Source organism: Babylonia areolata, chromosome 21, assembly GCF_041734735.1.
Source record: "Babylonia areolata isolate BAREFJ2019XMU chromosome 21, ASM4173473v1, whole genome shotgun sequence".
Lineage (NCBI taxonomy): Eukaryota > Metazoa > Mollusca > Gastropoda > Neogastropoda > Buccinidae > Babylonia > Babylonia areolata.
The window spans coordinates 10,146,976-10,161,174 of NC_134896.1; the positions used below are offsets into that span (position 1 = coordinate 10,146,976).

At 41.9% G+C, this 14,199-nt stretch overlaps 1 protein-coding gene across 3 annotated transcripts in view; it reads left to right on the forward strand.

Annotated features, from left to right (window-relative positions):
• Positions 1-14,199, forward strand: part of LOC143295747 (transmembrane protein 87A-like) — an 87,056-nt gene that overhangs the window by 18,302 nt on the left and 54,555 nt on the right. For 2 of the 3 annotated variants that reach the window (XM_076607369.1, XM_076607368.1), the window contains exons 11-14: positions 1,192-1,291; positions 3,097-3,190; positions 9,524-9,601; positions 13,256-13,364. The exons of the other annotated variant lie outside the window; for it this stretch is intronic. In XM_076607369.1, coding sequence (XP_076463484.1) covers positions 1,192-1,291; positions 3,097-3,190; positions 9,524-9,601; positions 13,256-13,364 — 381 coding nt within the window. The remainder of the gene's footprint in view (positions 1-1,191; positions 1,292-3,096; positions 3,191-9,523; positions 9,602-13,255; positions 13,365-14,199) is intronic. 3 annotated transcript variants of the gene reach the window in all.

Sequence of the window (14,199 nt, forward strand, 5' to 3'; positions counted from 1 at the left end):
ATACTGTTGATGGGTGTGGTTTTCAGTGTGTGGTGTGGTGATACTGTTCATGGGTGTGGTTTTCAGTGTGTGGTGTGGTGATACTGTTGATGGGTGTGGTTTTCAGTGTGTGGTGTGGTGATACTGTTCATGGGTGTGGTTTTCAGTGTGTGGTGTGGTGATACCGTTAGTGGGTGTGGTTTACAGTGTGTGGTGTGGTGATACCGTTGGTGGGTGTGGTTTTCAGTGTGTGGTGTGGTGATACCGTTAGTGGGTGTGGTTTTCAGTGTGTGGTGTGGTGATACCGTTAGTGGGTGTGGTTTTCAGTGTGTGGTGTGGTGAATACTGTTGATGGGTGTGATTTTGAGTGTTGGTGTGGTGATACTATAGTGTGATTTTGAGTGTTGGTGTGGTGATACTATAGTGTGATTTTGAGTGTTGGTGTGGTGATACTATAGTGGGTGTGGTTTTAAGTGCCTGGTGTGGTGATACCATTGTTGGCGGGTGTGGTTTTCAGTGTATGGTGTTGTGATACTGTTGGTGGGTGATGTTTTCAGTGTGTGGTGTGGTGATACCGTTGATGGGTGTGGTTTTCAGTGTGTGGTGTGGTGATACCGTTGATGGGTGTGGTTTTCAGTGTGTGGTGTGGTGATACTGTTGGTGGGTGTGGTTTTCAGTGTGTGGTGTGGTGATACTGTTGATGGGTGTGGTTTTCAGTGTGTGGTGTGGTGATACTGTTGGTGGGTGTGGTTTTCAGTGTGTGGTGTGGTGATACTGTTGGTGGGTGTGGTTTTCAGTGTGTGGTGTGGTGATACTGTTGATGGGTGTGGTTTTCAGTGTGTGGTGTGGTGATACTGTTGGTGGGTGTGGTTTTCAGTGTGTGGTGTGGTGATACTGTTGATGGGTGTGGTTTTCAGTGTGTGGTGTGGTGATACCATTGTTGATGGGTGTGGTTTTCAGTGTATGGTGTGGTGATACCATTGATGGGTGATGTTTTCAGTGTGTGGTGTGGTGATACCATTGTTGGCAGGTGTGGTTTACAGTGTGTGGTGTGGTGATACCATTGTTGGCGGGTGTGGTTTACAGTGTGTGGTGTGATGATACCGTTGTTGGCGGGTGTGGTTTTCAGTGTGTGGTGTGGTGATACCGTTGTTGGCGGGTGTGGTTTTCAGTGTGTGGTGTGGTGATACTGTTGATGGGTGTGGTTTTTAGTTCTTGGTGTGGTGATATTTGCGGAGCTGGTGTCGAGTCTGAAGGGAACTCTGGCCAGGATGTTGGTCATCATTATCAGTCTCGGCTTCGGCACTGTCAAGTGAGTCCATGATTGGGTACACAGTTTAAATGTGGGTATGGGTGTTCGTGTGTGTGTGTGTGTGTGTGTGTGTGTGTGTATGTGTGTGAATGTCTTTGTGTGTCTTTGTATGATGTGTCTTTGTATGTGTGTGTGTCTTTGTATATGTGTAAGTCTTTGTATGTGTGTGTGTGTGGTGTAATAGTAAAGGTATACTTTCATTTAATGTCCTTTTTTGACTCACTTGACTTTGTGTGTGTGTGTATGTGTGTGTGTCTGTCATTCTGTCTGTCTGTCTGTGTGTGTATTTCTAAGGTGTGTGTTTACACTCAGAGTGAGTGTGTGTGTGTTTGTGTGTGTGTGTGTGTGTGTGCGTGCACGCGCACGCGCATGTATATGAATTTTGTGTAATAGTTATAGTAGTTGAGCAATTATTTAATGCATTTTCTGAAGTTGACAGTTGTTTTTTTACTCGTTACGAAGCATAGGGCCACAACAGCACTCCTCCAGCAGACTTGATTCTGGGCAGTGCTCTTCAGTTGTGCCCATGTTCTTTTCACTGCCTTCATTCCGTTTCCTGCATCTTCCGCCACGGGCTGCCCATGTTTCTTTTCCCCTGATGGTTCCACTCCAGTGCTTGGTGATGTTGTTTGAAGCCTTGGGATATGGCTAGTGCACCTCCCGTTTCCTCCTCTTGGTTTCCTTGCTGACGGGAATCTGGTTGGTTCTTTCCCTCAAGTTGGCATCTGATGCTGTTTCTAGCCACCTTAAATCACTCTGGATGAAAGGCCCTGTTTGGGGCCCTACTGTTCACAACTGTTTCAGACAAAGGACCCTGATTGAGGCCTTAGATAGTTTTGAATTTTTGGAGTGGCACCTAATTTCTATAATGACGTTTTAAGCTAAGCATATCTTCACTGACCTTTCCACTGTCCACTGCGACCAATAAATGCAGTGTGTGTTGCTGTGCTTGCGAGCAGGAGAGTTATTTTTGTGGTGACCGGTTCACGTGAACAATGGTGTCTGACCCAGTTTCGTCTCAGTCACAAGGCAGACAACAGAATTAGACAAAGGGGCCCTATTGTGAATTTAATCTGTTTCAAACTCTTTGTGCTTTCATGGATTCGGTTACAAGTCATCAGTGTGTGCAAATTTCATTAAAAAAAATATGGATACTTTCATTATCTCACTGTATGATAGCATAAGAATGGAGGAAGTTTTATATTTTGTCCCTAACTAACTTGTTATCTTGATGATCAGTTTTGAAGTTTTCATTTAATGAATTTTAATATTTGTTTTTGGCAATTTTATTTCTTACCCATATTTCTTACTCAGTGTTTGGCACAGAGGAAAGTCTGGGGGGGGGGGGGGGGGGGAGTCAGGGGAGCTAATCAGCAGAACCAAGTGAGTTAAGCCCATACTGTGTGTCTCAGACATCGGTTGATGACTTTGTTAGTCTCCAGGTCTCTGATCCCTACAGGAGAACAGACTTTTGTGTGTAAATATCCCTGAATATGCTACTCAGATAGACAAACTGTAAATATCCCTGAATATGCTACTCAGATAGACAAACTTCTTCTCAGTTTCACTGGTGTTATTGCGTCGCAGTTAAACTGGGTTTTGTTGTTTGTTGTTGAACATCTTTTCACAGATGTTCTTTGGACAGAACAACAGTAAAATAAAGGACCATCATCTTATTCTTCCCTTCGGTGTCCTGTGTTTTTCTCCTGTGAACCTGATGCCTGTTTTGTGTGTATGACTGGTTGCTGTGAAAATATATGTACCACCTTGCAGATATTGATGAGTGGTTATGTATGACCTTGCAGGCCACGTTTGAGTCAGGCGTTCCACAAAGTGCTGTACGTTGGGGGCCTCTACTTCATCCTGGCCTCTATAGAGGGCTGCATGTGGGCCAGCTCTGTGAGTTGTTGGGCACATCTGTGTGACTTTGATAGATCTATACATCTGTGTGTATGTGATGCTAGATCGGTCTGTGTGTGTCTGTGATTATGTGATGCTAGATAAATTGGTATGTGGGTGTGGGTGATGCTTTCTGGCACATATGTGTGATTTTGATATTGTCCACAAAGCTTGGGGTCCTGTCCACCACATATTACGGGCTTTCATTTTCTACCAGGTCTTGAAATATTCATTCTTTCACAATTAAGGCTTGTATTCACCTGCTATAAAATCTTCAGTTAAAGAAAATCTAATATATATATATTGTTTTTTCACACTTCATTATCACTTTTTTCAAAATTATTTTTATGCTACAGCTTCAACTTTTCTCTAATTTTCTTTTCAGCTTCTGTACTCTCTTTTTTCTAAAGGCTCCAGACCATACTACTATATGTTGATTGGAATGATATGACAAAATGTTGTGACAAATGGGACTTAAAGCTTTTGCTGCATCATGACTGGGAATCTCGCTATACACATTCACACAAGGTAGTTGAAGAAAAACTTTAAAGGTTTTAGCTGGAAATACTAAGTATATGTTTGTGTAAAAACAATATTTAGTAGATAGATTGGAAAAAAACAACTGATGATAACAGCTCAGATCATCCACTTTGGATATGTAGCTATGTGCAAATGTTGGGAATGCTTTAACTCTTTCCGGACGAAGGAATGCTCACGCATTCCTACACAAAACGTATTCGGTTTCGGACGAAGGAATGGAATAGCATTCTCCGAAAGTAAAATTCCATCATGCGCTGTACACGTGATTTTATGATTAGCCAAGCAGAGTGTGCTATTCTGGGTCACTCCACAATCGAATGGTATGATTGGTCAGCCTGGGATGTGTTGCCTGTCTCGCACACACGCTGACAAAGTCACTGACCGGTCGTCTGCTCGCGTGCCAGCCTGTTAGCAAAGCGGCCTCTTCTCAGAATGTTGAGAAGCGAACAAGGCAGTGACGGCAATGTTTTAGGGTTGCCGAAGTACTTGAAATGCTACAAACTGAAGGGTCGGACATTGAAGAGGTGGATGATGGCGAAGAAGAAAGCGAATTTAATGCAGAAAGCGAGCATGGATATGGTGATTCGGGGTGAAAAATTGGCAGTATTTTCTACATATGGCAAAACTGTAAAAATAAGATGAGAAATTTGATTTTTTTTATATGTAATAGCTCAACACGTAATAAACAAGTTCTGAAAGTTTCATTTTCTTACACAGTATTTTGTATTTTTTGTCATTTTTTTGCAAACCATTACAAATGGGCCGTCTGTGGGGAAAAGCAAGGGAGAAAACTTGTCGTCCCGAGTGAGTTAAGGGTCTGACAGAAGAAAGATTTACAAATACAGCAGATTTGAAGTTCACAGTCACTTGTGTCACTTGGTTTTGATGAGACAGTAATATCCGATGCCGTTTTTTGTTTGATAGTATTATTTCCATGTATAATCAAAAAAAGCATTCAGTTGATATCTTCTTTTTTTTTTAACAAATAATAAACAGTGGTAACTCTCTCCATTCACAAGGTACACAACTTTAAGTCAATGCTGCCCACTCTACTGATTCAGCTAGCACACAGGAAAACAAAAGGTGCATTGGAACAAACCCAGACACTTGCTCCAAATAGGAAGTGCCGGGCTTGTCCTTATACCGATCATTTGACATGTGCACACAGCAGCAATGACAGAAGAAATGTGCAAACACAAATTAACTTTTCTTGACTCACTTGTGGTAAACTTTAACATTGCCATTTTCTCTGGAAATACTTTGTCTGCCAGTACCAAATTTGGTTTAAACATAGTATGAAAAAAAAATCTTCACAGTCTTATCAATAAGAGGATGTAGGTCTCCCGAATTAAGCCTAATGATTAATGGTTTATTTCGTTGTGGTTCGCTCCGAAATCTGAAAATTCTAAAAACCAGCTTCCAACTGAGTTAGGCCTACTACTGTACTAGAAGGTAGGTTGTGTTCGAAGACGGCAACCTTGTTTTTCTTGTTCACAATTAAAAGGAAAGATATACAAATTCTGGACAGAACACACACAGTGATACTAGCAACACCATTGACTTGCTTACTGCATATAAACATTCTTATGTGGACACTGAATTAACTGGAATGAACATAAAAGAAAAATTGAATTGATTGTTTCTTTCAGCCTGTTGTAGACTGGTTCATCAGTGCAGATCAAGAGTTCTACCGTGTGTTGTGGCGGGCTTGAAGTGATGGCAATGTCTCATTTACCGCCAAAATAAAAGAATACTCGAGATATAATAAAACACACAAAAAAACATGATTTAAATGGCGTTATTACGTCCACTACAATTACATCTATTTGTCGCATGAAGAAGATAACGTCAGTATTGTTTTAAGTGTTAAATGTAGTCAGATGACGTCAGATGACCCGCAGCAGTGTTGATCAGTCTGCTTGCTTCGGAACTGAACATGCATGGTTCAGTCCTGCTCGCATGCCTTTTTTTTTTTTTCTTTTTTTTTTTGTTTCCAAGCATATTTTATATATCATGTTTAATACATAGCACTTTCTCTCCTCATGATTCCTTTACTGGATAAAGCACGAAGCACAAGTGAGTCTTGAAGGCTTTGCGCCTTGTTCAAGACTGGCATAGCCTCTTTAATCCCGAACAGTTTAATCAGTTAAAACTTATACAAAATTGAAGAACATTATGAAGTTATTGACTTAAAATGTGCCACTTTTTCTGCTGGGTAGCTGCTATGCAAATTATAACCACAACGTCAACATGAACTGATTAGTCACATTTTTGGGATTGATAGACAAGTAGTCATCCATAATTGAAGGGTTTTTTATTTGATATATTTGTAGCCGTGCTCCGAGTAGTTCTAATAGGGTACGGCACAAAAGACTTAACTAAATGATTGATTGAATGAAAGGATAGACAAGATCCCACGCACAGGCCAGGAACATATAGAGGCCAGTCACAAATGGGGTTCTATTGGTTTATTTACAATAGTTATAAACTAAAGGAGAAGACTAAGAAGAAGTAATGAGAAGAAGACAACTAGGAGAAGACAAAGCAATACATAGCGAGGTGTCAGCCGTTGTGGGAACACACACGACACAACACACTGCTCGACGCAGCAAGAGAGAGAGAGACAGTGCAGGCTCTGGTCAGATGACTGACCAGGAATGAAATGACCACTCATCACTCACTGTGCCAATTTATGCAAGTTTAGCGGACCACAAAGTCCGTCACGTGTGCCTGCGAGCAGATCGTCACTAATCACAGAGAATCCGATGACAATTGTGTTTGTTTAAAGGTGTTCAGTGACAGATTTCTAAATGATTCCTGAACCGATTTACGTCGTTTAAGTTGCAAAAGAAAGAGCTCAACACCTACTTTATAATGAGTATAAAATGAAGTGTTGGTTATTTAAGATGAATTTATAATCTTAATTTAAGTCACCTGAACAGGGTCAGTTTTAACGAGCTCGTCGCTGAAAATTACAAACTGCGTTAAATCAGTTCAACGTAGGCAAACATAAATGGAACAGACTTAAAGATGGAATTGCGACGATTCTGCCAGTATATAATACTTGTAGTTTACTGATCTGACAAAAGAGGTATTAATTAATTACGGTGGAACAGAAACACAAGTTTGCTCTCAGCCAATGACGTACCGCGACGCGACACTGGTTGAGCCGTCAGCAGGTGGCCTGGCGAGGAGGACAAAATGATGTAAGTGGAGTGACGTCACACATTCTGTGCGCGGGTTATGAGGGAAAACGTCGTCTGCTGTGGCTTGTGCGTGAATAGTGTTGGAGCAAGAATAGCACGCTTGGTCACATATTTTATGTACTTGTGTAACAATTAGATGTGATATTTAGTTTAAGTGAACAAATGCAGCCCATTATATTTTGCAGTAATCATGGAAAAAGGACTGACAACATTTCATGATAATATCCATCCTGTTTTCAGTCAGTCTGTCTCTTTGTCAGCTTGTCTGACCTGTCTGCCAGTTTGTCCATTTAACTGTGTTCTTGTGGATATCTGTTGTTGTTTTTTTTCTTTTTCTTTTCTTCTTCTTTTTTTCTGTTTTATTCTTTTTGATAATGTTGTGTTTGCTTTTCATTTGAATATCATGCATGCTTTGTATGTTTTCTGTTGCTTTCTGAGTTTATTGCTTTGTGAACTGGTGACCTATTAAGTTTGAATTAAAATGTCATGAAAAGAAAGAAAGAAAGAGAATACACCAATGCCTATTGACAAAAACAGAAACCATTTTACAAAAAAGCAAAAACTAAGAATCAAAAAGCAAATTAACTAATGAAGTGCAGGAGAGCCCTGCAAACTGCCTCCAGTTCCAGAACATTGATGTGGCATAGGCGCTCCTGCGGGGACCAAGTCCCTGCTGCATGGAGTGAGTCCATGTGGGCTCCCCAGCCCAGGGAGGAGGCGTCTGTGAATAGTGCCACCTGAAGAGTAGGTGGGGCTAAGGGCACCCCCTGTGTCCGAAGAGGGGTGGTTAACCACTCTGATGTCACCTCGAGGAACCACTCGCCCAGACATATCCGGGTATCCCATGGCTGAGTGCTCTGGGACCACCGTAACCTGAGTGCCCTTTGAAGAGGGCGCTTGAGAACCCTGCCCAGGGGAATGAGAGGTGCCATGGACTCCATCATGCCCAGGAGGGAAGAAAGTGTCCGCACTGTTGCTTGGGAGGAACGGCGCAAGTGGCTGAGGAGGCCTGCCAGACGGTCCCATCTATCTGGCGTCGGAGAGACTATCATAGACCGCATGTCGAATCCCATCCCTAAGAAGTCGAAGGACTGACTCGGGGACAGATTGCATTTCTCCTGGTTCGTGATGAAGCCCAGTTGGGAGCAAAGGTCTAGAAGTCTGGCTGTATGACTCTGGCACAGGGCCTGTGACTGGGCCAGAATAAGCCAGTCGTCCAGGTACACACAGAGACGAATGGACTCCGACCGGACGATGGACACCAATTCCCGCACCACCTTGGTAAACAGGAAAGGGGCAAGGGACAGACCAAATGGGAGGGCCGAGAACTGGAACACCTTGTCCCTCCAAACGAACCTCAGGTACTGACGGGATGCCGGATGGATGAGGATATGAAAATAAGCATCTTTCAGATCGATAGAGGTAGCCCAATCGCCCCGCTGAATGGTCTCCCGAATCTGTGCTGTGTGTCCATCTTGAATTTCATTTTGGGGAGGAATCTGTTGAGGGGGGACAAGTCCAAGACTGGTCTCCACCCTCCAGAGACCTTTGGAATCACGAACAACCGGCTGTAAAAACCGGGGCCCGGGTCCGAGAGTTGAGATATCAGTTGTCTTAATCCCAGAACACACGAAGTGTGGGCCATAGCTACTTCGGCTGCTTTCCAGCACTCGGTGCCACTGCAGCATGTCTTGGAGGCAGCTTTCTGGCGGTCTGAGAATCCCTTCATCAACTTCTAACTCCGGGATTTCCATATGACCAGGGCTGATGGTTCCAAGGGGATTTCCTTTGTCGCGGCTGACACTGCCGTCTCGGTTACAAGGGCTCCCCATACGAACCAGTAGGCGTTGCCCTCCTCCATTTGCTTTAAATTCTGCATCAGTTTGACATGGTACAGTACATGACACCAAAAGGAGGAGTTTGTATTATACTCCATGTTTGGTGATACATATACTTACCATGTCAAACTCGAATGCCCGCCCGTCCGTCCCCGCGTCTCCGCCGTGGTTCTCATGGGGCATTTTCTTTGATGGCCACAGAATGATTCAGCGCTTATAGCTTATAGAGGCATTTGATTGGCTAAGAGCGGACCGGGCAAAGAGGGGCGTCTTTTCACTGTTAGCCGCGCGAAATTTGGCCAAGCAGAGCAAACCGATAGGCCTAGTTTGCATCAGTTTGACATGGTAAGTATATGTATCACCAAACATGGAGTATAATACAAACTCCTCCTATTAAGAGCAAAGTGCTCTTAGAAATACTATCAGAATGAATTACAATACTGTTGAATTAATACAACATAAACACAGTGATTAACAGCAACAACATGTTCACTTGTGGTGATTTTTAAATGTTTCCTAAGATTTTGTATATACATCGTCTTTGGTTACTATTTTGTGTTTTGTTAGGAAAATCAAATATCGTAGGGGGAAAAAAGGTGCCGTGTCTGTCTGTCTTGTCCCAGTTTTTGGAAGAAGTGGAAAATGAATCACTGCAGCAGAAGACATGGCTTGTGACCTGCATGACCTGATGCTGACATGTGTAGCACATAGGAATACAGCGGACTGACATGTGTGTTGTGTGTGTTCAGCCCAAAGCGGACTATTCCAACAAGTTCCTGCTGGTGGCTGTGCCCTTGGCTGTGCTGGAGGCCATCATCTGCTGGTGGATATCCTTGTAGTAACATCACCACATCCTTATAGCTGCATCACCACAACCTTGTAACAACATCACCTCATCCTTATAGTGACATTGCCACATCCTTACAGCTACATCACATCCTTATAGCTACATCACATCCTTATAGCAATATCACCACATACTTACAGCGACATCGCCACATCCTTACATCTACATCATTCTTACAGCGACATCGCCACATCCTTACAGATACATCACATCTTTAGCAATATCACCTCATCCTTATAGCAACATAGCCACATCCTTACAGCTACATCACATCCTTATAGTGACATCACATCCTTATAGCAATATCACCTCATCCTTATAGTGACATCGCCACATCCTTATAGCTACATCACATCTTTACAGCAATATCACCTCATCCTTGAAGCTACATCACCACATCCTTGTAGTGACATCACTGCATCCATGTAGTCACATCACCACATCCTTGTAGTAACATTGCCACATCCTTGCAGCTGCAGCACTCACACGCTTTGCCTCAACTTTACATAGATGTTGGTGATCTTATTTGGGAGATCATGTAAAAATATTTGGTTTTCTCCTGAAAGATGTACATAGTACAGAGTTCAGGTCTGGTTCAGGACACCCTGGGTCGTTTGACCGGTTCACCACAAAATCTGTAGGTCATTTTCAGGATGAATGGGTCAAGAAAAACAACACCTTATTCCTGCCCTCGTCACCCCTGTTATACCATACCACACCCCCAAAATATTTGTAATTGATTTTGTACTTTGTCCATTACACTCGGTGTGTGAGTTTTTGTATTTTTTGCAACATATCTATCTGTATATATATATATATATATATATATATATGTATATATATGTATATATATATGTGTGTGTGTGTGTATGTATGTGTGTGTACGTGAATGTGTATGTGTGTGAGACAGTTTGCGGAAATTATGTGCTAGTGTTAGTTGTGTCATGTTGAGTGCAGAAAATACAACATAGTCATTACTGAACTGTTTGTGCAGTGCTGAAACACTGATTTATGCTGAGTCACATTATGCTCCAATTAATACAAAGGAAAATTTAGAAACAAAAGCAAAGCAGTACAGCTGAAAGACATCAGATCTACAGTGTCACGGTCATTTGCGTTTGTCTTATTCCATTATTTTAGAAAATCGCTTTTCTCTGCTTTGTTGAAATCTTCATCGCCAGTCACAAAATGTCTCCTAAATGTTCTAAAGTAATAGTAAATAATAATGATAATAATGTACATTTACATAGCGCCCTTTCTCACTAAGAGCTCAGGGCACTTTACATGAAAGAAAAATATTACAAGTTACATAAAACATTCATGACCACTCTCTCAAAAACCCCTCCCCCCACTCACACTCTACCTTTCCCACTCTACATACATCCAAAGTGAGCTGACATGGGTGGTGTTGGAGAAAAGGAAGTTGAGAGTACTTATAGATAGGTTTGAAAAAGATGAGTCTTTATTGATGAGCAAAAAGCGGAAATAGAATCAGATGCACGGATATGATAAGGAAGGTTGTTCCAGATGTGAGGAGCAGCAAAGAAGAAAGAAAGTTCACCAAAGGTTCTTGTGTTGACACGAGGAAGTTTCAGAAGGTAACAGTCAGAGGAAGAGTGGAGATTTCTTGTGGGAGTGTAAACACTGATAAGATCAGAAAGATAAGTAGGTACCATGCCTGCATAATGTTTGGACTTATTTGATTCTGTTCTTGTGTATACACATGAAGAAGTTTGATTGTACTTAAATAATAGGATGTTATCGATGTCAGTATGTGTAAGCTGGGTTATGGAAACATGAACACATGCCGAAAATGAAGTATGGCTGCTTGAATGAATAAATTTTAAAAACTCATTCACGAAAAATTGCACTTGTGCCTATTATGATCAGATAATTTTACTAAAATGTGCCAAACTCTTGCATAGCATCAACGAACTAAAAATTTAAGTTGCTCACAAACACCAAGGAAATCCTTTGATTCAGACTCTCTGTGCAGAACAGAAGTAATTGCAAGGGTTCTGAATACTCATTCAATCTTTCTCGACACAAATCACTTCCATTCAGTAGCATGCTCCATGATGCGGATGATGATTTGTTGTGGTAAAATGTTCTGTATGTATTGAAGCCATCCTCAGTTGAGGAGACTAGCAGAAAAGTAAAAAGTTAAACTGGCACTGTATTCTGCTGCGGTTCACAAAATGCAAGTGATGAGGCCTTTGTGCAAGTGTACCTCGTTTCCTTTCCAGGCTGGGTACAAATTTTTTTTAATCTTTTTTTTTTTAGGTTTTTTTTTTCACAATGTTCGTCTGCTTGATGTGTGGAGCTGCTGAGCAACAACAGTAACGATTATGTTATTCTAAGTTATAAACTGCAAGTGCAGTTGTTTTGCATGAGAATAAAACTATAAAAACCTTTTCAGCATGACTAATTTTGCGAAAAATTAACGAGACAAGTGACCGACTGGTTGCTACATTGATGGGTCAGTTCAAAATTGTATTTGTCAATGAGCAATGACTGACATGAAAACTAAACCTTGATAGTATGTGTGTTGCTGGCAGCACTCTTTTTCAACTGCGCTTGACTGTATAATGGTCAGTAATGCATGCACACACCCACTCTTTCCCAACCACCACCCCCCTCCTCCCATACACACTAAACTACCACTCTCCCCTGTGATTATTGAACTGTGGAATTAAGTTGATCTGTGACACCAGCAAAAAGCTGATTCAAGCCTTACCATTCAGGGGCAACCATCAGTCAAGTTCCATTACTGACAGTCACTGTAGCTGAATGTTTGAGGCATTCAGTTTTCAACCGGAAGATCTTATATTGGAATCCTATCAATTGAGAGTGTAAATGGGTGGGTTTTTTTTTTTTTTTTTAATATCTCCCAGGTCAGCTTGTGTGCAGTTTGTGCATGTGTATGTTCAGGAGGTGTGGGGGAAGATGTGGAGCCAGTCCTTGCCCCATTTACAGTTTTTATTCGTTTTATGACAAGGAAAACTTTACTTTTTAGACAAAACACATTACCTCAACTTTGAGGTAAGACCAAAGGTGTTAGACAGTCCCTTCATGTTTGTCTTAAAATGAAATGGTCTTAAAATGAAATGGTTAATTTGTATTGTATTGTATTACTCTTTTTGTCACAACAGATTTCTCTGTGTGAAATTCAGGCTGCTCTCCCCAGGGAGAGCGCACCTCTACACTGAGAGCGCCACCTTTTTTTTTCCTGCATGCAGTTGGGTTTTTTATGTTTTCCTATTGAAGTGGATTTTTCTACAGAATTTTGCCAGGGACATCCCTTTTGTTGCCGGTGGTTCTTTTATGTGCACTAAGTGCATGCTGCACACAGGATCTCAGTTTATCGTCTCATCTGAATGACTAGCGTCCAGACCACCACTCAAGGTCTAGTGGAGGGGGAGAAAATACAGGCACCTCTGCCAGGACTTGAACCAGTGTGTTCAGATTCTCTCTCTTTCTAGGTGGATGCGTTACCTCTAGGCCATCACTCCGCTCATATGCATGTAGGTGACTGGCTAGTTACATATTTATGGTATTGTATGTGAACATGTATTCTTTCATTTTGGGCATTCAGGGTGGTGTTCTAGACTGGTGTTTTCTTTGACTCGTGCACGTAATTGGGAGCCTGAAACGGACAAAACAAGCTCTGCGAGAAATGGAGGATATGGTCACACTGGCGTTATACAAGCGCTTCACCTTTTCTCTGCTCTGCATTGTTTTGGGTATGTTGCTGTTTCACTGTTCAGTATTGTCACCTTCTGTCTTGGATTAAGTAATAAGTTGGATAATTTCTCTTTGTCTCTTCATCTCTTCTGGATTTAGTTTCTTTCAGCTGTGCTCCGTACATTGTTTTTATTATTGGTTTGTTTGTTTTTTTTAGTATCCTCTGTCCTGTCTTTTGTGAGTAATGTCTGGATGTTCTCTCTTTGTCTTTCTCTGTGTCCCATATGTCTTTATAGTTCACACTTGTTAGCTGTTGTCTTAAAAAAGAACTTGAGTATTCTTCATCCTGTTCTCTGACGTAATTAATATGTACCTGTACATACATTTTCCTAGTAACCTCTTTTTATCACATAAACCAGTGGGCCTCATTGATATTTCACACACATTGTATTGTGGGGTGGTGGTGGACGGGGTGGTGGAGAGAAGCAGCTAACCGACCATCTGGCCACTTTTATAATGGATTGAGTGTGGTGCATCAACACTGAAGGCCTCCCTTCTCTTTTTCTTTGTGTGTGTGTGTGTGTGTGTACTGTGCTGAGGCACCATGGCAGAATTGGTTCAGCGTTGACTTCTGGTCCAGTGTACAGGGTTTGAGGCCTTGCTTTGGCGTGGTGTTTGTCAGGGAGCGGAACACATGATTTTTGTGTGTTCCCTTCTGATTGGTCGGACTGGAGAGTCGGAAGTTGGGAGGAGGAGTCAACGGATTTGACTTCATATTTCTGGTTTGAGAGAGAGAGATGTGAGCATGAAATTTGTAGAGAGAATGCTGTAGGATGAAAGTAGGATGAATGTATCTAAAATTTGAAGTGCCAGACTATTGAGTACCAGCGACCC